The sequence below is a fragment of the Pongo abelii genome, chromosome 1 (assembly GCF_028885655.2).
Source record: "Pongo abelii isolate AG06213 chromosome 1, NHGRI_mPonAbe1-v2.0_pri, whole genome shotgun sequence".
In the NCBI taxonomy this organism is placed as follows: domain Eukaryota; kingdom Metazoa; phylum Chordata; class Mammalia; order Primates; family Hominidae; genus Pongo; species Pongo abelii.
This window is the reverse complement of record NC_071985.2, coordinates 187,212,970-187,237,156: the sequence shown is the minus strand read 5'-3', so window position 1 is coordinate 187,237,156 and position 24,187 is coordinate 187,212,970. Positions and strand designations below refer to the sequence as shown.

The 24,187-nt window shown below is 38.6% G+C and overlaps 1 protein-coding gene across 8 annotated transcripts in view; it reads right to left on the bottom strand.

Moving 5' to 3' along the window:
* The window catches only part of PIK3R3 (phosphoinositide-3-kinase regulatory subunit 3), a 133,653-nt gene that overhangs the window by 34,268 nt on the left and 75,198 nt on the right, over positions 1–24,187 (bottom strand). For all 8 annotated transcript variants that reach the window (XM_054544938.1, XM_063721960.1, XM_054545009.2 and 5 more), the window contains 2 exon segments: positions 6,501–6,609; positions 3,409–3,507 (listed from right to left, as the gene is read on the bottom strand). In XM_054544938.1, the coding sequence (XP_054400913.1) occupies positions 3,409–3,507; positions 6,501–6,583 (182 nt within the window). In that variant the 5' untranslated portion in view covers positions 6,584–6,609.

Genomic DNA, 24,187 nt, shown 5'->3' with positions numbered 1-24,187 from the left:
ACACAGGTGAAACCCCGTCTCTACTAAAAATATAAAAAATTACCCGGGCGTGGTGGTGGGCGCCTGTAGTCCCAGCTACTCAGCAGGCTGAGGCAGGCGAATGGCAGGAACCTGGGAGGCGGAGCTTGCAGTGAGCCGAGATCAGCCACTGCACTCTAGCCTGGGCGACAGAGCAAGACTCTGTCAAAAAAAAAACACACACAAAAAAAACAATAAATTCAGCCTGACTCAACTTTATGTTCCTTCCACCATTATCTCACACCCTAAATACACCCTAAATATCTACTCCCATACATATTTTCCTGATTTCTGCTTGTATAAATTAGAAACCTCAAATAGCTTTTTTACCATGTAGCACATCTCCTCATGAGTAAAACTTTGTACCTCATCTTTAGGGGCTGCTGGGACTCAAGTCTAGCTATAGGTCTAGAAGCAAAGAAGGGTGGTGGGGGTGGGTCCTGAGAAGACTCAGCATCCTCTGGCTTAGCAGCTGCCTAGAGGAAGGCCATTATGGTTTCCTCAGGCAATGCGGAGTCAATCCCCTCAGACAAAGGTGGAAAGGCCAGTGTAGGGGGGATGCTATTACTGGGGGTGGGAGGCCATTTCTGCTGGCAAACAAGACTCATCAGAATTTAGGAGCTCAATGTCCCCAGCCTCATCAGGGTCTTCCCACACATCCCCATCCAAACGTATAGAATTCCATCTTTCCCAGCCAATGCCCTCACTTTAACAGCAGATACCTTACAAGGCTGATATTTCAACTTTGATTGTAATTCAGCTAATCACATGATGAGAGCATGTGTTTGATTTTTTGCAATTTCAGACCTTTGGCAACAGAAGATAAGATTCTGACTTAGGGCATATTTAGAAGCTCTTGGGCTATTTATGGCAGAGCTGGGGCCGGGAAATCAAAACCCTGAGCTCACCCTTTTCTTTCATCACTTTGTCCAGCAATATTAGAAAACCTTGGTTTTCTACAAACGTTTGACAGTATCAAACACGGGGTTGCCAAGTTCCTTGCCTCTTACAGGTGGTAAATTAGAAGTATCAAATGCAGATATTTTGCATATCTCTATATAAACAGTTCACACCACGGACTATCAGTGCTCTCTGTACTATTAGAAGTAGGGTCCTTAGCATTTTTAAGTCTCATCAAATTAAGAGAGCCAATTCCGGGAACCCCAAAATTAATTAAGGAAATTCATCCTTAAAATTTTCTTCCTCAGGCTGGGCGCAGTGGCTCACGCCTGTAATCCCATCACTGGAAGGTCGAGGTAGGAGGACTCCTTGAGCCCAGGAGTTTTGACACCAGCCTGGGCAACACAGGGAGACTCCGTCTACAAAAAATAAAAAACACAAAAACTAGCTGGGTGTGGTGGCATGTGCCTTTGGTCTCAGCTACTCAGGAGGCTGAGGTAGGAGGATCACTTAGGCCTGGGAGGTTAGGGCTGCAGTGAGCCATGATCATGCCACTGCACTCCAGCCTAGAAGACAGAGCAATAACCTGTGTTAAAAAAAAAAATTACCTTCCTCTAGAATCATTCCTGGTACCAAATCTGTGTTAATCAGAGTTCTCCAGAGAGACAGAACCAATAGGAGAGAGACAAAGATAAATATGAGGGGATTTATCAGGGGAATTGGCTTACATGATTATGGAGGCTGAGAAGTCCCATTACAGGCCATCTGCAAGCTGGGATGCCAGTAGTGTGGCTCAGTCCAAGTCCTAAAGCCTCAGAACCCAAGAAGCCAATAGTATAACTCTCAGTCCAAGATTGAAGGCCTTGAGAACCCATAGGGGGTGAGGAGGATTGGTATAAGTCCTGGAGTCCAAAGGCTGGAGTTCTGATTTCCAATGACAGAATAAGAAGAGTGTGCTCCAGCTCCAAGACAGAGAGATAAAATTCTTTTTTCTTTCTTTTTGTTCTATCGTCAGCCAATTGGATGGTGCTTACCCACATTGAGGGGCGATCTTCCTTACTCAGTCCACTGACTCAAATGCTAATCTGCTCTGGCAACACCCTCACAGACACATCCAAAATAATGCTTTACCAGTTCTCTAGGTAATCCAGCCAAATTGACACCTAAAATTAATCATCACATATATTAAGGCCATGGGATAGGACAAACTCACCTTAAGAGAATGAATACAGAGAAGAAAAGGAGGCCCAAGTCCCAAGCCCTGGAACACTTAAAATTTAGATATTGAGCAAAATAGCTTAAAGGTAGGAAGAAAATCAGGAAAGTGTGACGTCTTAACAGCCAAAACAATAAACTGCTTCTAAGAAGAAGTGTCTATGACTAATGCTGCTAAGAGGTCAAGTAAGGTAAGAAGAGAAAAGTGTTTAGCAGTCTCCATGGAGTGGTAGAGACAGAAGCCTGACTGGAGTAGAGGAAAAATTGTGTTCAATGAATTATTGTAGAACACTGATTAGTCAGCACAATTCAAGTGCAAAGGTATTAATTTCTTTAGTTCTTTACCAGAAACTAAAATAGTGCCTCCAAATTTATGCCATATTAGCATAAAATGAAGCATTATTTTTCCTAAAGATATTAGGCTGGAAAGGCAGCAAACAGCCAGATGAATCTGGATTTAAACTCTTCCTCTACCACTTTCTAACTATGTGACTTTAGGCAAGTTCCTTAACCATGTTAACCCTTAGTTACCTCATCTATAAAACGGGAATAGTAATAATACCTACCCTCATAAGGTTGTTGTGAAGAATAAATGATATATTGCATGTAAAGGCCTTAGTACAAGAAAGTTAGTCATTGTTATTGTTACTGTTATTTTCTTTTTGTTAAATAGTTCCTTTTTAAAAAAAAATAAGGCTTTATTGTAACTGGGCTACTTTAATTATTAAAATTAAATGTGGAAATTTCTCATGCAGTTTTCTTAACCTTTTAAAAATATGTGCAAATATAAAAAGTCATACATCCATCACTTAAAAGACTCTAATATGCCCATATGGAAAGCATGATATAGGCTAGGAACTGCTTTATCTTCAGCATATCCTCATCAACCAAAATTATGTTGAGTTCTGCTTTCTAAAGTCTGCATTAAGGAAGATAATAGGGTTATTCAAAGCATAGATTCATTTTTACCCTTAGAATATGCCCATGACTTCTACTTCCTTTATAAGGTCAACAGTATGCTTCCTCCTCCCTTACATTTTGGGATTTTAACCTTTTCATTTTCTTTCTACATTTTTTAAGTTGCCATTTTTATACAAAATGTTTAAATACTTAATGTATAGAAAAAAGAATTAGCCAGACTGGAAATTATGTACATAAATTAAATGAAAATATGAAAAATTATATAGATAAAAGATTTAAATACAGAAATATCTGTATACCCAGAACTAAAATAACATCAGTAGAGCACTAGCCAAAAGACTGAAAAGTACTTACCGCAAAGTCAAAGTATAATCTCCCTGCATTTTTGTTGAGGCATCTCGGACCAAGAAGGTCCCATCCGGCATATCCCGCAATTTGTCATTTACCTCCTCCCTGAAGAACAGAATTATAAGAAAAATGAAAAAATGTCAACATTGGTTGTCTTTACATGTTACTACTAAGGCGGCTTCGGCAGTAGGTGTGCCTGAGGTTATAGAATAATGGAGCCCTTTAGAGGTCATTTAGTTCTTCCCTGCATTAAATATGCTCTTTCTGTTTTGATTTTTGGTGTTATGCAATCTACAGAAGAGCTATTTGATTTTTAAACTCTTCCAGATTTCAAATGTGTGTAAGAGATACTGTTTCCATCAAATGCCTTTAGGGTTTCCTTAGGCAGGTCTGAACTTGTAAAGTTTCAGGAAAAAAACAGCGGTGTTTAGAAAGAAAGTTATATTGAAGCAACAGTGGCAGCTGTTTCTGAACAGAAGGGGGAAAATTCACTAAGTTCATAACCTTTCAATAGGATATTCTCCTAGTTTGAATTTGTCCCGATAACAAATTCCTGCTGTAGAGTTGGTTTAGGACTTTAAGGCACAACACTAGAACACTTAAAGGAAATGGCAGGGCATAAAAGACCCTTAAATCATATCAGAACCACGTGATCTTAAAAAAAAAAAAGACTATTTTATTGTACAATATTAAAATAGAAATATTCTAACCAATTTTAAAATAAAATGGCTGGGTGCAGTGGCTCACGCCTATAATCCCAGCACTTTAGGAGGCTGAAGCAGAGAGGTCACTTGAGGTCACGGGTTCGAGACCAACCTAGCCAACATGATGAAATCCTGTCTCTACTAAAAATACAAAATTAGCCGGACGTGGTGGTGAGGCAAGCACCTGTAATCCCAGCTACTTGGGAGGCTGAGACAGGAGAATCGCTTGAACCTGGGAGGCGGAGGTTGCAGTGGGCTGAGATTGCACCACTGCACTCCAGCCTAGGGGTCTGAATGAGACTCTATCTCAAAAAACATTTTTTTTTAATAAAATGTATTAAGTCCTCTTCAAAAAATTAAACACAGAATTACCTACCATATGACCTGGCAATTCCATTCCACTACCCAAAATAACTGAAAGCAGGGACTCAGATATGTGTGCACCAATATTAACTGCAGCATTATTTACAACAGTCATAAGTTAGAAACAATCCAAATGTCCAGATGAATGGATTAAAAAAATATATAACATATACATATAATAAGATATTAGCCTTAAGAAGGAATGAAATTCTGGCACATGCTACAACATGAATGAACCTTGAAGATGTATGAAGAAAGTGAAATAAGCCAGTCACAAAAGGACAATTATTATATGATTACACTTATGCAAAGTACCTAGAATTGAATTCATAAGACAGAAAGCAGAATGGTGGTTGCCATGAGCTGAGGGAGGGGAGAATGGGGGGTTATTGTTTAATGGGTACAGAATTTCAGTTAGGGAAAATGAAAAAGTTCTGGAGATGGATGGTGATGATGACTGCACAACAATGCAAATGTACTCTTAAAATAGTTGAAATGTAAGGGTAAAAAAAAATTAAATAAATACCATTTTGGTAGAGGAAGAGAACAGAGAAGAGAAAGGGATAGGTAAGTGTTCTGAGGAATACAGCATCAACCTGGAAACTGATTTGACAGAAATGGATAGGGCTTTAAAAAGAAAATACATCTAAGACCTACTAAAGCAAGTTTAAGAAGAAAAAAATTTAGTAAGAAAATACAATATTCAAATTAAATGTATATAATTCCCTCTTTAGGTTCAAAATTATCTAAAACTACACTTTACCCAGAAAACAAATCTGTCCTAGAGTCCTGTTTATCAAACTGGGGTGTGTAAAGAGACTGCATCAAATTCACCCAGGAAAGCTGTTAAATGCAGATTCCTGGGCTCCACCTCAATTGATTTTTGTGCATGCAAAGATTTTGGAACCACTGGCTTAGAGAAAGAAAGGTACAGAAATGTTAAGTACCCACAAATATTTTTAATTCTAAAACACATGTAACTATCCTAAAATGTCTCCGTGTCACTTGTTTAGAAGTCCATCCTCAATATAGTATTAGAAGTAATAATCACACCCATCATTTAAAGATTTTCAGCCAGGTGCAGTGGCTTACACCTGTAATCCCAGCACTTTGGGAGGCCAAGGTAGGTGGATCACCTGAGGTCAGGAGATCGAGACCAGCCTGGCCAACATGGTGAAACCCTGTCTCTACTAAAAATACAAAAACTAGCAGGGTATGGTGACGCATGACTGTAATCCCAGCTACTTGGGAGGCTGAGGCAGGAGAATCGCTTGAACCCAAGAGGCGGAGGTTGCAGTAAGCTGAGATCATGCCACTGCACTCCAGCCTGGGCAAAAGAGTGAGACTCCATCTCAAAATAAATAAATAATGAAGATTTTCTTGTCACTTTTTCATGGGAAGAAAAGTACTAATGAAGTGTTCCCACTCAAAATTTTTTAAATGAGTTTTTTTTGTTTTTTTTTTTTTTTTTTAAAGAGACAGAGTCTCACTCTGTCGCCCAGGCTGGAGTGCAGTGGCACTAGCTCAGCTCACTGCAACCTCCGCCTCCCAGGTTCTAGCAATTCTCCTGCCTCAGCCTCCCAAGTAGCTGGGATTACAGGCGCATGCCAACACGCCCAGCTAATTTTTTGTATTTTAGTAGAGACAGGGTTTCACCGTGTTGCCCAGGCTGGTCTCAAACTCCTGAGCCCGGGCAATCCACTCGCCTCAGCCTCCCAAAGTGCATGGATTACAGGTGTGAGCCACCGCACCCAGCCTTAAATGGTAATCTTTAAATAACAATTAGTAGGGCATTACAATGCTTTTTTTTTTTTTTTCTTGAGAGTTGGGGGTCTTACTCTGTTGCCCAGGCTGGAGTGCAACAGAGTGCTCTCTACAGCCTCGAACTCCTGGTATCATGCGATTCTTCAGCCTCAGCCTCCTGAGTTGCTGGGATTATAGGCATGAGCTTAAAATGGTTTACTTTAACTACTAATTCTCAAAAATGACTTTTTAAAAAACTGCATTCAATCACAGTAGCATTCTAGTTACCTTGAAATATCCCCCCAGTACCATTCTGCATCCTGAAGAGAAACAGAACTGTCCTTCATTCCATTTGGAACTGCTGAAGTCATTGGCTTAGGTGGCTTTGGTGGAAGAGCTAGAAGAGAAATGAATATTACTCTGTAGATGTAAATTATTTATTGTTTTCTAATTTCCTCAGGAGCAGCTCACTAACCAAGGTATGTTAAGATTCTAATAATTATCAATCAAATTGAGTATTACTTTACGTTCAATGTTAGCAACAGAAGGAATCCTTTTGATTGCCTAAAAAGTGAAAATGTCAAGATATTTGTTTTTTTCCTTCTTATGAAACACCAACTTCTAAGTCTGTAAAACCTCATCATCTCTCAAAAGACAACATGCAACCCCCTTCCAAACAACTCAGTCCAAAAGCCACTAAGTGACCAATGTACAACATGAGGATTATAGTTAATAATATTGTATTATATACCGATAATCTGCCAAGTGAGTAAATTTTAGGTATTCTTACTACCAAAAAAAAAAGGGTAACTATGAAATGATGGGTATGTTATTAATAATTTGCTCAACTGTAATAGAATGAATCCCCTTATCTTGGACTGGAATTACAGCTACAGATATCAACTCATGAATTTCAATGTATATAAACATAAATATGTAAATGTCTGTACACAGAATACATATATTCCCTAGCTCTGTCCCGAGACAGAGATTCCCTAACCCCCGGGCCGCGGACTGGCACTGGTCCATGGCCTGTTAGGAAAAGGGCCATACAGCAGGAAGTGAGCAGTGGGCAAGCGAACATTACTGACTGTGCTTCAGCATTAGATTCTCATAGAAGCACAAACCCTACTGTGAACTGCACATGTGAGAGATCAAGGTTGTGTGCTCCTTATGAAAATCTAACTAATGCCTGATGATCTGAGGTGGTACAGTTTCATCCTGAAACCAATACCCCCACCCTAACCCCACCCCAGCAATGAAACTGGTCCCAGGTGCCAGAAACGTTGGGGACTGCTGCCCTGAGAGGTCCTGGGGGCAACAACACCCCAATATGTACACTGAGCACCTAGACCTTGCTTTCTAATACCATTCTCTACTAAAAGGAACCAGGGCTCTTTGAAGAAATGGCTGATTCCAGGGACAGAATAGAGCAAGTACCAAATGAGTCTGAACATCATCTTGTGCCAAAAAGGAAGGAAGTGCTCAAAGAATGGGGAGAGGCTATGTTAAAAGAACAAAACAGTGAGCTGGAAGGGGCTCTCACTGACCAAATCTGGAACAGCTGGCATATCAATACAAATAATAGTAAAGAAATATAACTCATTAAACAAAATAGGAATATATGTGTCCATGCAGATATAAATAAATAAATGAAAGAAAAAAACATCGATGAGGACCAAGATTACTATTATTTCAATATACTGTCCCACAAAATCCTAACTGCAAAAGGAAAAACAATAATAGTGAAAAAGCCTGGCAAATACCACCTTAATCAAGAATCAAGGTTAATATTAGAAATAATGGCGAAACTGTGGGCCCCAATACAATGCACTAAAAAGGATGTAACATAAACTTCTGTGACATTCCTGCCAAATATTTATAAACTGAATCTAATCATAAAGAAACATCAGACAAACCATGATTGAGGGGCATTCTACAAAATAACTTACCTGTAATCTTCAACAATGTACAGGTCATGAGGGTCAAGGAAAGACTGAGGAAATGTTTCAGATTGAAGAAGACTAAAGAATCCTGATAATTAAATACAATGTGTAATTCTGGACTGGATCTTTTTTGCTATTAAGGACAACACTGGGACAATGGGCAAAACTTGAATGGGATCTGAGTATGACATAGTAGTAGTACAGCAATGTTAGTTTTCTGATTTTGATGGTTATATTGTGCTTCTGTAGGAAAATGTTCTTGTTTGTGGGAAATACACACAACATGGTCATCATATGGCATCATGTTGACAACTTACTCTCAAATGATTCAAAAAAATTATGTTCTTTGAACTGTACTTGTGACTTTTTTGAGATTGTTTCTTTTTTCTTAATTTAACCAAAAAATTGTAAGCAATCTTGGGGGGAAGGAGAACAATGTGAATATTTTCCCCCAAACAGAAGTCCCTTAGTTGGCCAGGTACAGTGGCTCACACCTGTAATCTCAGCACTTTGAGAAGTGGAGGCGGGCAGATCAACTGAGGTCAAGAGTTCGAGACCAGCCTGGCCAACATGATGAAACCCCATCTCTACTAAAAATACAAATATTAGCTGAGCGTGGTGGTGCACACCTGTAATCCCAGCTACTCGGGAGGCTGAAGCAGGAGAATTGCTAGAACCCGGGAGGCAGAGGTTGCAGTAAGCCGAGATTGCACCACTGCACTCCAGCCTGGAGACAGAATGAGACTCTGTCTCAAAAATAAACAAATAAATAAATAAAGTCCCTTAGTCAACTGATTTTCAACATGGGTGTCAAGATAATTCAATGAGGGAAAGAATAGTCTTTTTAACAAATTGTTCTGGAACAAGTGGATATCCACATGCAAAAAGAATGAAGTTGGATCCCTGCCTCACACCAAAATTAACTAAAAATTGATCAAAGACCTAAATGTCAAGACCTAAAACTATAAAATTCTTACAAGAAAAAATAGGCTTAAATCTTTGTGACTTTAGTAGGTAATGGTTTCTTAAATATGACACTGAAAATAACAAACAAGAAAAAAATAGATTAACTGCATCAAAATGAAAAACTTCTGTACTTCAAAGGAAATCATCAAGAAAGTGAAGAGACAACCTACAGGATGCAAGAACGTTTTTGTAAGTAGAACTGATAAAATATATTTTTGTAAATATTTGTAAATGTATCTGTAAATATATTTTTGTACTTGTATCTAGAATACATAAAAGAATCCTTTCAATTCAATAAAAGACAAATGACCCAATTAAATATGGGCAAAGGATCTGAATATATATTTCTCCAAAAGACAAACAAGTGGCCAATAAGCACATGAAAAGATACTGAACATAATCAGCCAACAGAGAAATGCAAATCAAAACCACAGTGAAATACCACTTCACACCCACTAGGATGACTATAATAAAAAAGACAGATAATAGCAAGTGTTGGTGAGGATGTGGAGAAACTGGAATACTCATAGACTACTGGTGGGAATGTAAAATGATACAGCTGCTTGGAAAACAGTCTAGCCTCCTCAAAAGGTTAAATGCAGAGTTGCCCAGCAATTTCACTCTTACATATACCCAAGAAAAAAGAAACATGTATCTACACAAAAACTTGCACATGAATGTTCATAGTAGCATTATTTATAATGGCCCCAAAATGGAAAACAACCCAAATATCTATCAACAGACGAATAGATAAATAAAATGAGGTATATATCCATACAATAGATTATTCAGCAATAGAAAGGAATGAGGTACTGATTGATATGTTACAACATGGACGAATCTGAAAACATTTTGCTGAGTGAAAGAAGCCTGTCATGAAAGGCCAAATATTATATAATCCCATTGTCCAGAACAGGCAAATCTATAGAAACGGAAAGTAAATCAATGGTTAGCTAGGGCTGGAGAGTAAAGGGGGAAATAGGGAGTGATTGCTAATGTATAAAGGATTTCTTTCAGGGTAATGAAAATATTCCAAAATTGGCTATCATGATGGTTGTACAACTCTGTGAAGATACTAAAAATCACTGAATTATACAATGTGGGTGAACTGCATGGCATGTGAATTATATCTCAATAAAGCTGTTTTAAAATAAATAAATATCAGACTTCTGAAATTACTAGATGGGGATGGATTTGCTATAATCCACACTTTTTTTTCAAAGTAGCTAAATAACCATCTTGTTTGAAAAGGATTTTATGTGACTTATAAAAGTAGCTACAGTTTGAACTATAACTTAGCAAAATTTATAATTCTTCTACTTACCCACTTAACACAAGGATTAACAGTGTAAACTTGTGCTATACAAAGCACTGCACTATAGCTATGAAAAGGTACAAAGACAAGGTGTTCCCTGCACTCAAAAGAACAAATCCAGAGAGAATGACACATAGAAACACCTAACTATAATACTCATCAGAATGGGGGAAAAAGCAAATTGTAACAGAAACCCAGCAAAAGGGAAACTTTAAGGTCAAACACTAAGCTTCTCAAATCTAGTCCTTAGTGATTTGAGTACATGACCAACAGGGCTCAAGAACCAATGTGCTTCATTGTATCAGCAGGTGGGTTACACTCTAATCACCTTCAAATGGTGTTATGGAGACTTTTCTACATCCCTTCACTGGAGGAGCTCTATATTGAGATGAGTTGAGTTGACCAGACTGCATGAGGAAGCTGCTATTTATGGATAATGATAGTTCACAGATAGCTCTACCACCAACAAACATGTAATGACCATTTCACATCTATTACAGAGGGCTGCCTCCTTGTATCTTGCTGTTCTCAACTACAGAAATGTAAAAAGAATGAAATTACTATAAAGAGAGTTGCCACATGAAGTTGCTAAAAGAACACAATCATAAGATCTGAACTGAATGCAATACTGGTCTATTTCTACATTCCTACTATCTATAATCACTCCACACATATATAGGCAAATATATATTGAACACCTCCATGTTCCAGAAGCTGTGAACATAGCAGTGAACTAGATTAGATAGACATAGTCTCCATACATATGGACTTTATAATCCAAAAGGATAAATTTCAAGATAATTCATTGTTCCTAAAATTGTGAATACACTCAAATGTAGCTCTATCAAATTAAACTGAATCTTCCATCTAAATGTTTTGCCTTCTCTGAGAGTTGCTCCCCACCCTCCCATGTAGACTGTAGAATATACTGGGCAAATGTGAATAAAAATTTATCTCCTAATAATCTCCTAATTGCATGAAGATAAGCAGATTTATATCTATCTTCCAGGTTGTGATATTATAAATCAAGGTAAAATAATTCCAAATAATTAAGCTTTTAAGTAGTTCAAAAGGACTATCTTGAGGGAAAAACTGATTAGGAAACATTAGTCATCTTTTCAACTCCTTGACAAAGTAGTTCTTACATTAGGTCAGCACTGCAATGCTGAGTGATAAGTTAAGTGCACCTAAGCAAATACCTTCTGAAATGAGTATCCATAAAATATATACAGCACTTTTATTTCTATTTAGTAGACAATGAAAAATATTTCTCTTTCCATTTTTAGAAACTATATTACAAGTTTGGGTTTTTTTCAAAATTGTGAGACAGGGTCTCATTACGTTGCTCAAGCCGGTCTCAATCTCCTGGCCTCAAGTAATCCTTCCGCCTTGGCCTCCCAAAGTGCTGGGATTATATGCATGGGCCACTAACGCCTGGCCTATATTACAAGTTTTTAAATATTAGCAATACAAAAAGATATTTTCAATTCAGTTTTAATTAATATGTAGCTATATGAAGAAACATAGAGACATATAGGTGTTTTAAGTGTGTGTGTAAGTGTGCATATAGATATGTATGCACAGAAACATATGAAGAATACACAAACTGTTAATAGTGAATACAATAGGGATGGGGAACAGCAGAGAACACTGTAGGCATGTATGTATATTGTATATGTTTTCTTTATATGTTTTAACAACAAAAATGGTGCCAGGTGCAGTGGTGTGCACCTATAGTCCCAGCTACTCGGGAGGCTGAGATGGGAGGATTGCTTGAAGCCAGAAGTTCGAACCCACAGTGTGCTATGATCGCACATGTGAATAGCCACTGCACTCCAACTTGTAATCCCCGCACTTTGGGAGGTCGAGGCAGGTGGATCACCTGAGGTAAGGAGTTCGAGACCAGCCTGGCCAACATGGTGAAACCCCGTCTCTACTAAAAATACAAAAATTAGCAGAGAGTGGTGGCGGGCGCCTGTAATCCCAGCTACTCGGAAGGCTGAGGCAGGAGAATCGCTTGACACCGGGAGGCAGAGGTTACAGTGAGCCGAGATCATGCCATTGCACTCCAGCCTAGGCAACAAAGTGAGACTGTCTTAAAAAAAAAAAGCAATCTGATTCACACCACTGTACTCTGGAAAGGCCAGGAACTGAAAGCACAATGCATCTCTGAACGGAGGATTGAGTCATGTGGCCAGAAACAGAAGAATTGGCTGACAATCTATAGAAAGAGTAGTTAAGTCCTTAGTTCTCCTCTCTACCTGCCCAAGCAACCAGGCAACTACCCATCCTCCACCCTAGACAAAGGCTGCCTGTCAACTCACCAATCCAGAGAAACAATCAGAAAGGCTCTGGACTCTTCATCCATGTCCCTACAAAGGACATAAACCATCATTCTGAGCAAACTATCGCAATGACAGAAAAACCAAACACTGCATGTTCTCACTCATAGGTGGGAACTGAACAACGAGAATACTTGGACACAGGGTGGGGAACATCACACACCGGGGCCTGTCGTGTGGTGGGGGAATGGCAGAGGGATAGCATTAGGAGATATACCTAATGTAAATGACGAGTTGATGGGTGCAGCACACCAACATGGCACATGTATACATATGTAACAAAACTGCACGTTGTACACATGTACCCTAGAACTTAAAGTATAATAAAAAAAAAAAAAAAGAAAGAAAGATACAGCATGCTCAGTGCTGTCTTTTAGAATGTAAAAAAAAAAAGAAAGGCTCTGGACTCGGGGAACACCAAGCTCAGCTGAGAATAGGGGTGAGCCCAATATTGAAAACGGCATAACTAAAGAAAAGTTTACCAAACAGGTAGATTCCCCTATCCCTTTCTGGTTACCTAAACAATGAGCTGTCAAGCATATACCCCCAGTCAGGAGTTGGGAGATTTTTTCCACAGAAACTGACAGGACCCTAAAAAGTACCTAAAAATACAGATATTCTAGGGTTACCCAATGAAAAACATATTCATCATCTTCTTTTTTTTTTTTTGGTAGAGACGGGGTCTCACTATATTGCCAAGGGTGGTCTCAAATTCCTGGGCTCAAATGATCTTCCTGCCTTGGCCTCCCGAAGTGCTGGAGTACAGGTGTGAGCCACTGCACCTGGCAGGTATTCATCATCTTATCACTTCTTAGTGAAGGCCTCCAGTTAACAAGTTCCTGTCCACTCACATGGAGCTTCAAAATGGATAAACATTGAAAATATTACGCTAAGTGAAATAAGCCAGTCACAAAAAGACAAGTATTATGATTCTTCCTACATGAGGCTACTACTAAAGTGTCAAATCCGTAGAGACAGAAAGTAGAATGCTGTTGGCCAAGGGCTGAGGGGAGGATGGAATAGAAGTTAGCATTTAATGGGTACAGAGTTTCAGCTGGGGAAGATGAAAAAGTTCTGGAGGTGGATGGTGGTGATGGTTGCACAACAGTATGAATGTACTTAATGCCACAGAACTTAAACCATTTTAAAATGGTTAAAAACAGCTGAGTGTGACGGCTCATGCCTCTGGTCTCAACATTCTGGGAGGCCAAGGCAGGAATATTGCTTGAGCCCAAAAGTTTGAGACCAGCCTGGGCAACAGAGCAAGATCCCATCACTAAAATAAATAAATAAATATTTTAAAAGAAACAGATAAAATGGTTAAAATGATAAATTACATGTTACATATATTTGCCACAACTTAAAATAAAAAAAAACAGACATTTGAGGAAAGCCATTACATTAAAGGAGACCAAAACAAGAAGAAACTTGGGAGTAACCAGATAATTCAAGGGAAAAAAAACTTCACAGACACACAAAGACAGCATAATATCTCAGATATATAAAAGGAAAGACTGCATCTAAGAAAGACAAACAAGATCTATACTAAAGCAACATTCAAAGAACAAGAGCCCTTATATATTAAAATTATGATAGAAAATTTTTTAAGTCGTTCACAATCTGGCAGGTAAAGCTGAAATCTCCCAGGAAGTGGAACAAAGAGAGAAAGTAATGAAAAAATAGGGGAAAGATAAGAGAATCAGAGGATCAACTCAGAAGATCCAGCATCAAACTAATAGAAGTTCCAGAAAGCAGGAAGAGAAACATTAAAATAAATAAGAAAAAATTTTCAGAACTGAAGGACACACATTTCCTGAATGAAAATGCCCAGAGTATGCCACACAATGAATGAAAAAGATCCACATCAAGCTACACCCCTGTGGAATTTCACAACACTGAGGGAAAAGAGAAGGTCCTAAAATCTATCACAAGGAAAAAAAAAAAAAAAAAAGTCACAAAGGACTAAAGAATGTCTTTGGGTTGCTCAACAACACTGGAGACTAGCAACACTGAAGATAAACCTTCCAAATCTGAGGGATAATGATTTTTCAAGCTAGAATGATATATCCTGCCAAATTATCAATTACATATGATGGTAGAATAGATATTTTCAGATATACAAGATCTCAACCAACTTATCTCTCAGCATCCTTTCTTAGGAAGCTCCTGAATGATGTGCTCCACCAAAATGAAGAAATAAACTAGGAAAGCAGGTGGTGTAAAATGCAGGAAAATGGATGCCAACACAGGAGAGAAGCAATGGCAATGCCCAGCATAATGCTGAATGCAGCACTAGGATGACAGCTGAAAACAACAGTTAGAATTCAAACAGGAGGATGAAGGGCAGTTTAGAGGGTATGTTTAAGAAAAGAATGGAAATGGTAAATTATTTGATGTTTAACCATACTGTGATGAATTTTATGGTTCTGTTATATGGCTCTGTCAGAATCATAAAATTCTGTCTTTAAATTTATATAAAAAAAGGAAATGCGGCCAGGTGTGGTGGCTCACATCTGTAATCCCAGCACTTTGGGAGGCTGAGGCGGGTAGATCACGAGGTCAGGAGTTCAAGACCAGCCTGGCCAATATGGTGAAACCCCATCTCTACTAAAAATGTAAAAAATTAGCCAAGTGTGGTGGCGTGTGCCTGTAGTTCCAGCTACTCGGGAGGCTGAGGCAGGAGAATCACTTGAACCCGGGAGGCGGAGGTTGCAGTGAGCCGAGATCACGCCACTGCACTCCAGCCTAGGTGACAGAGTGAGACTCTGTCTCAAAAAAAAAAAAAAAGAGAGAAAGGATGCAATCATAATAACTAATGGCTTAGCTGTGAACACTGTACAGTAATAATAGTGTAAATATTGGAAGATAATTTAATAAAGTTATAATTGTGATATAAATACACTGGAAAAATGCATAGAAGGAAAGAGTGTATGGCATAAGAGAAGTAAATCACTATCTTCCTTAGAAGGAATAAATGACATCAAAAAGTGAAAAATTATAAATAGCAGTATTACCATATTACGAAAAATAGGCAGGTAAACACCAGAAGAAAAGGCCAGAAGAGTTAAGTGTTGCCCCTGGGGGCTAGAAAGTGGCAAAAGAGAGGGTAGGACAGGCAACTGATGATTTTGTACTATAAACCTTGTAGTACTTTTTGACTTTTTAAACTATAAACCCATACTGTTTTAAGATAAAAATCAAAAGAAACCTAGAGTTTATTCTGATTCCACCACTTAAACTAGATTTGGTAAATTATCTCACCTCTCTGTACCTTAAGTTTCATGCTATGTTGAATTCAACTTGTACAGGCTAGTGAGAGCTGATTGTTGTATTTTCAGGAATTTTGCAAACTGCTGTTCTATGCAGTCTTTTTTTTTTTTTTTTGAGACAGAGTCTCCCTCTATTGCCCAGGATGGAGTGCAGTGGCGCAATCTCGGCTCACTGCAACCTCCACCTCCTAGGTTCAGGTGATTCTCCTCCCTCGGCCTCCCAGGTAGCTGGAACTACAGGTGTGTGCCACCATGCCCGGCTAGTTTTTTTTGTATTTTTAGTACAGATGGGGTTTCACCATATTGGCCAGGCTGGTCTCAAACTCCTGACCTCGTGATCTGTCTGCCTTGACCTCCCAAAGTGTTGGGATTACAGGAGTGAGCCACCGTGCCCAGCCTCCACACAGTCATTATTAAATATTAAATCATGTAAGTTCACAATTAAATTATATTAAAAATAAAGTTAAAAAATACTCAAAACTCATTGCTTCATTAATACTGTATTTAACTATGCTTTTAAGAAACATCTATTGTATTTATATAATGGAAATACTGTGTGCTACTGAGGATTTCTTTCAAATTCTGCATTCGGTATGTCAGTCACACTAGTAGACTGAAATCAGCCACAGTGGGAGTATTTATACTTTTGAAATCAGCAAATACTACAAATCAGAGCTTGATTTACTGTGGTATTGATGATCTGCCTGCGGTTAGCCAACTATGGCCCTCTGCCTGTTTTCCAAGGTGCAAAAAGTAGTTTTTACTTTATTATTTTGAGACGAGGGTCTCACTATGTTGCCCAGGCTGGTCTCAAACTCCTGGGTTCAAGTCATCTTCTCGCCTCACCCTCCTGAGTAGCTGTGAAACTGAAGGTGTGCGCCACGGTGACCAGCGTTTTTACTTTTTTTTTTTTTTTTTTTTGAGACAGAGTCTCACTCTGTTACCCAGACTGGAGTGCAATGGTGCAATCCTGGCTCACTGCAACCTCCACCTCCCGGATTCAAGCGATTCTCCTGTCTCAGCCTCCCAAGTAGCTGGGACTATAGGCACGTGCTATCACGCCCAGGTAATTTTTGTATTTGTAGTAAAGATGGGGTTTCCCCACGTTGGTCAGGCTGGTCTTGAACTCCTGACCTGAGGTGATCCACCTGCCTCGGCCTCCCAAAGTTCTGGGATTACAGGTATGAGCCACCACGCCTGGCCCGTTTTTACATTTTTAAATGCTTATAAACACACACATACACACACATACACATATACACACACATACACAGAGAATATGAAAGAGATCATTTGTGGCCTGCAAAGCCTAAAGTATTTACTATATGACTCTTTACAGAAAAAATGTCAATTCCAGATCTAGACTTATGGAAATGACAGAGAAAATATTAATTCATTGTAATAATCTTCACTCTTCTGAATTCTATGGCTGTAGCTTTAGTGCAACAAGCAAATTTGAGGGTATTCAAAACCAAATATATACAATCATCCCTCAGTATCCTCATAGGATTGGTTCCAGGACCCCTGCAGATACCAAAATCCAAGGATGCTCAAGTCCATTTTATAAAATGACGTAGTATTTTCATATAGCTTATGCACATCCTCCCATATACTTTAAGTCATCTCTAGATTACTTGTATCTAATACAATGTAAATGCTATGTAAAGAATTATTATACTATATTTTTATTTGTATTATTTTTGTTGTTGTATTGTTATTTTTATTGGTTTTTTCACACACACCCTGAATATTTCTAATCCACAGTTGTTTGTTATTTCAATCCGAGAATGCACAATCTGTGAATACGGCGGGCCCACCACATTTCCTCACCTGTTCCTATCCACCCTATCCTGATAAAGGGCACCACTATGCACTTGTCAAAACTCAAAGAACTGTACACCAAAGAGTATAAACTTTACTGTATGTAAATTTTAAAGTATTTTTTAATCAGCTGTATAACATCTTAAATGAAGGCGCCTTAGCCCAACTCCCTACAGATTCTGATTCCATTGATCCAGAATGAGACCTGGGCAACTGTGTTTTTTAAAAAAGGCAATTGGTAATTCTGATATAAAACTAGAATGAGAACCACATTCCTAACCTCACAAACGTACTCCTTGACTTTTTTTTTTTTTTTTTTTTTGAGATGGAGTCTCGCTCTGTCGCCCAGGCTGGAGTGCAGTGGTGCTATCTCGACTCACTGCAACCTCCACCTCCCAGGTTCAAGCGATTCTCCTGCCTCAGCCTCCCGAGTAGCTGGTACTACAGGCACATGCCACCACGCCCAGCTAATTTTTTGTATTTTTCGTAGAGACGGGGTTTCACACCGTCTTAGCCAGGCTGGTCTCGATCTCCTGAACTCATGATCCGCCTGCCTCGGCCTCTCAAAGTGCTGGGATTACAGGAGTGAGCCACCACGCTTGGCCCTCTCTCTACATCTTTACCACTTACTCCAATAATCCCAGTTCTTTCACCTCAATGAGACCTCCAATTTACAGCAATACTACCGCTGTTCTTTCACCTCAGTAAGATCTCTAATTCCTCAAACTTAATACTTTCTTTCTATCCCATACTGGTCTTCATTCTCTCTCTCTCTCAACTAATACTATCATCTCTTTTGCTCTCTTATCCTCCCACTGTACCTGTCTGGCAAGACCCCGACTATAGCTCAATCCATTTTCATGCTTTTACTGCTCGCTCTCTAGGCTAATAAAGAGGAAAAAAGTTACATCATCTTCAATTGGTTTCACTAATAATGTTCTCCAACCATAAGTGGACCCTCAAAACAATCCAAAAATCTTACCCTAAATTTACCTCTTTCCCATTCTTCACTATAAGCTACTTCAAACATCATATTCTACCTCCCTGAACCAGCCCTAAGTAACATATGTAGAACCAAAAACGGCAAACATAAAAGTATTATTCTTGTGTTAGGAAAAAGTCCCCAGTACTTCCAGCTTAATTAGCTGGTACTGGTAGTTTAGTATACTAGAGATCATAAACTAGTAGATCAGAATTTGCATTTAAGTTTCATTAGGAAGAAATAAAAACACTATTACTAATTCATGTTTCTGGTTTGCAGTTAACTCATTTAAGCTATGTTTAGTTACTCATTTTGGTCAATCAACTGAAAAGAAATACTGTAAGGGATTTGCAATGCCCCCTAATATCTCCTTCTCTGTCAACTTCTCACATTTGCTTTCCAAAAAATTCTTAATATTTACCTTCCAAATAGTAAATGCGATCTTCTACAAATATCTTTGACATGAAAATGCTCAGTTTAAGAAAAATGTTTCAGTCACATAAATCTTTGCTATATAGTATTGAGGGCATTTAAATACTAAGAACATAAATTATTATGTTAAATGTTGTCAGCCAAGCGTGGTGGCTCATGCATGTAATCCTAGCACTTTGGGAGGCCTAGGCAGGCAGATCACTTGAGTCCAGGAGTTTAAGACCAGCCTAGGCAAATTAGCCATGCATGGTGGCAGATGCCTGTAATCCCAGCTACTTGGGAGGCTGAGGCAGGAGAATCGCTTGAACCCAGGAGGCAGAGTTTGCAGTGAGCCAAGATCATGCCACTGCACTCCAGTCTGGGTGACAGAGTGAGACTCCGTCTCAAAAAACAAACAAACAACAAAAAAACCATCCTAGGCAACATATGGAGAAACTGTCTCTACAAAAAATACAGCAATCAGCCAGGTATGGTGGTGTGTGCCTGTAGTCCCAGCTGTTTAGGAGGCTGAGGTGGGAGGATCACCTGAGCCCAGGATGTCGAGGCTACAGTGAGCCAAGATCGCACCACTGCACTCCAGCCTGGGCAACAGAGTGAGACCCTGTCTCAAAAAAAAAAAAAAGTGTTATCAAAGACACAAAACAAACCTAAAATATTCCATCAGATAATAAATTCTGACTATCTGTTAAAGAACTAAGAAACAAGAAAAAAATCCCAAAGATATCTATTTGTGATAACTAGATATTATAAAAGGTTCAAAATACAAAATAAAACAAAATAATTTGATAATATATACTTCCTAAAATTCACAAATCTATTTCATTTTAGAGGAACAAAAAATGAAGCGAATTAGAACTATCTTGGATGTTAGGATATAATCTTAGATGCAGAATAATGCTTAGAAAAAAAAGACTAATCAAGCTAACCAAGGGGAAAACATTTATTTTAATTAAATCTTCAGCTTTTTGAAAGCCTAAAAATAAAATTATGGAAACAGGAAAAGAGAAAAAAGACAAAAAACATTCATCTTTCTAAAAGGGAAAAAACTGACAGCTTTTACCAAGTTCATTTTAAAAGACAATGATTAAACAAAATTTCCCCCCAGCATCAGTGAGCTGCCACATCCAAATCCAAACTTCACTGACTATTTGGCATCCAGCATTGAATTACAGAACAACTTTGCTCATGCATGGACAAATGCTATTTTTCCCCAGTGGAATGATTTCTCTGTAGTGTGCTCATTAGTAACACTAACCCCTTCCTATACCCCAACAACCAATTGCTTTGTGAGCTAAATCCCAATTCCAAAACAGACACTGTTGGCAAAACTAACCTCTGAATGAAAATGGCACAACAGCCAATCACAACATAGAATTTGGATCGTGTGTTACTGACATTAAGATAGAAAACTGTGCCATTTCCAGCAGGTAGTTTTAGTTGAGTTTCTTGGCTCAGCAAAATTGAAGGATGATTTTATCTTTGCAGACACACATGATATTTTCATAAAATTATACTACTATTTCTCTCTGAAAATACATTTTTTAAAAACTGTTTCACAATCAAAATAAACAATTACTTCAACAACTAGAGTATGGCGATTCCTCAAAGACCTAAAGGCGGAAATACTATTTGACCCAGTAATCTCATTACTGGGTATATACCAAAAAGAATATAAATCATCCTATTATTAAGATACATGTATGTGTATGTTCATTGCAGCACTACTCACAATAGCAAAGGCACAAAATCAACCTAAATGCCCATCAATGATAGACTGGATAAAGAAAATGTGGTATATATACAGCATGGAATACTATGCAGCCATAAAAAGGAACAAGATGATGTCCTTTGCAGGGACATGGATGGAGTTGGAAGCCATTATCCTCAGCAAACTAACTTTGAGAGGCCAAGGCAGGAGGATCGCAGGAACAGAAAACCAAACACTGCATATCCTCACTTATAAGTGGGAACTAAATGATGAGAATACATGGACACATGGCAGGGAACAACACACACTGGGGCCTGTCGCAGGGTGGTCGGGGGAGAGAGAGCATCAGGAGGAATAGCTAATGGATGCTGGGCTTAATACCTAGGTGATGGGATGATCTGTGTAGCAAATCACCATGGCACATGTTTACCTACGTAACAAACGTGCACATCCTGCACATGTACCCCTGAACTTAAAAGTAGAAGGAAAAAAACAATTAGAAGGGAAAACAATTAATTAAAAGTTAAAGGCTGACACATTTAGGTTGATATATTGGATTGATACATTAATGTGATTCTCCCTCTATACCTCTTTCCAAGTTGGAGACAGTTTCTTCAAGATTTCAGTTCATTTTGATACCACCCACTCATATGATATAATTTGGGTAAATAGTTTCTTCAGTTAAAAGTTAATTGCTTTGAAGACTTCCCAAAATGCTGTTGATAATAATAATAAATTTCCTCCTGATAGCAATGAATTATATGTATATTTTTTATTTTTATGGAGACAGGGTCTCGCTATGTTACCCAGGATGGTCTTGAACTCCCGGACTCCAATCATCCTCCTGCCTCGGCCTCCTAAAGTGCTGGGATTACAGGCATGAGCCACCGTGCCCGACACAATGGATTAATTATATGTTCTAGGGCTTCTCCAGCTGGAATATAGAATGAGTGGGCATGCATATACACTTATTTCATTCAAATAAATACTATATTTGTTTCTTAGCATTGTTCACAAACACTCAGATGAAATTAAACCTTTTTTAAAAAAAAAACAAACCTATCCTTTTCACACATTACTAATCATTGGTAAGTAAAAACTACCAAAGTAAAATCTCCTGGCTCAGCCAGGTAACCTAGCAGTGTAACTTTGGACAATCTGGTCTATTTATCTGTAAAATGGTTGATTATATCACCATAGTCTCTCTCATCTCTAATTTTTATGGACTTTTATATTCAGCCATCTGAAAGACAGTATACTAGGCAGATTTCACTGGAATACCAGAAATTTCATTAACATTCTGCTGGGTGCCACAAGTCATTCCTCACTGGTAAGCTAAATTAAAATAGAATCTAACAAAGTATTTCTGTGTGTTCTTAAAAAGAATAACTGGAACAAAAAAACAGCATTAATATATTTTTAGAAGGCAGTAATAAAACTGGCCAGGTGCAGTGGCTTACGTCTGTAATCCCAACACTTAGGGAGATGGGCAGGCAGATCACTTGAGGTCAACAGTTAGAGAGCAGCCTGGCCAACATGGTGAAATCCCAGATACTCGGAAGGCTAAGGTGGGAGGATCGCTTGAACCTGTGAGGTAGAGGTTGCAGTGAGCACAGATTGTGTCACTGCACTCCATCCTGGGCAACAGAGTGAGACTCTGTCTTTAAAAAAAAAAAAAAAAAAAAGAATAAGAAGAGGAAGTCAATAACAAAAATGAAGAAAACTAAGATCAGATAAGTATTCAGGGAACTTCTCAACTCATTCTGTGAGGCCAGTATTCCTGATACCAAAACCAGAAAAAGAAAAAAAAAAAAAAAACAGGAGGAAAAAACTACAGGCCAATATCCTTTATGAACACAGACAAAAAAATCCTCAACAAAATACTAGCAAACCAACTCCAGTAACATATAAATAGGATTATATATCATGACCAAGCAAGATTTGTTTCCAGGAATGCAAGATTGACTCAACAAACAAAAATCAATCAAGGTAACACACCGTATTAACAGAACAAAGGAAAAAGACCAGCATAATCATTTCAACAGATGCAGAAAAATCATGTGACAAAATTAAACACCCTACCAGGTGCAGTAGCTCACATCTATAATCCTAGCACTTTGGGAGGCCATGGCGAGAGGACACCTTGAGGCCAAGAGTTCAAGACCAGCCTGGTCAACATTTTGAGATCCTGCCTCCACAAAAAAATAATAATTCAAAAATTAAACACCTACTCATGATAAAAATACACAAAAACTAGATTAAAGGGAATTTCCTCACCTGATAAAGAGTATCTACAGAAAACCCACATCTAGCATCATAATTCATGATGACAAACTGAATGCTTTCCCCTACAATCAAAAACAGCACAAGGACGTCTGCTCTCACCACGTCTATTCAACACTGTAATTAAGATTCTAGCCAGGGGCTGGGCGTGGTAGCTCATACCTGTAATCCCAGCACTTTGGGAGGCTGAGGCAGGTGGATCACCTGAGGTCAGGAGTTCAAGACCAGCCTGGCCAACATGGTGAAACCCCGTCTTTACTAAAAATACAAAAAATCAGCCAGGTGTGATGGTGGGCGCCTGTAATCCCAGCTACTCAGGAGGCTGAGGCAGGAGAATCGCTTGAACCCAGGAGGTGGAGGTTGCAGTGAGCTGAGATCACACCATTGCACTCCAGCCAGGGCAACAAGAGCGAAACTCCATCTCAAAAAAAAAAAAAAAAAAAAGATTCTAGCCAGGGCTATTAGGGAAGTAAAATAAATAAAAAGCATCCAGAGAGAAAAGGTAAATGACGATCTCTATTTGCATACTCAATCATAAGAAATACTCAAAAAACTACTAAAGCTAATAAAAGAGTTCAACAAGGTTGCAGAACACAAGATGAATACGTAAAAATCAAGAGTATTTCTACACACTAGCAATGAACAATCCAAAAATGAAATTAAAAAAAAAATCCCATTCCAACAAGCACATGAAAAAGATACTCAGCATCATTAGCCATCAGGAAAATGCAAATCAAAACCACAGTGACATACTACCTCACATCCACTAGGATGGCTATAATCAAAAAGATATATAACGAACAAGTGTTGGTGACAATGTGGAAAAAGTGAAACCATAACACACTGCTGTCAGGAAAGTAAAATATGACCCAGTAATTCTACTCCTAGGTGTATACGCAACAGAACTGAAA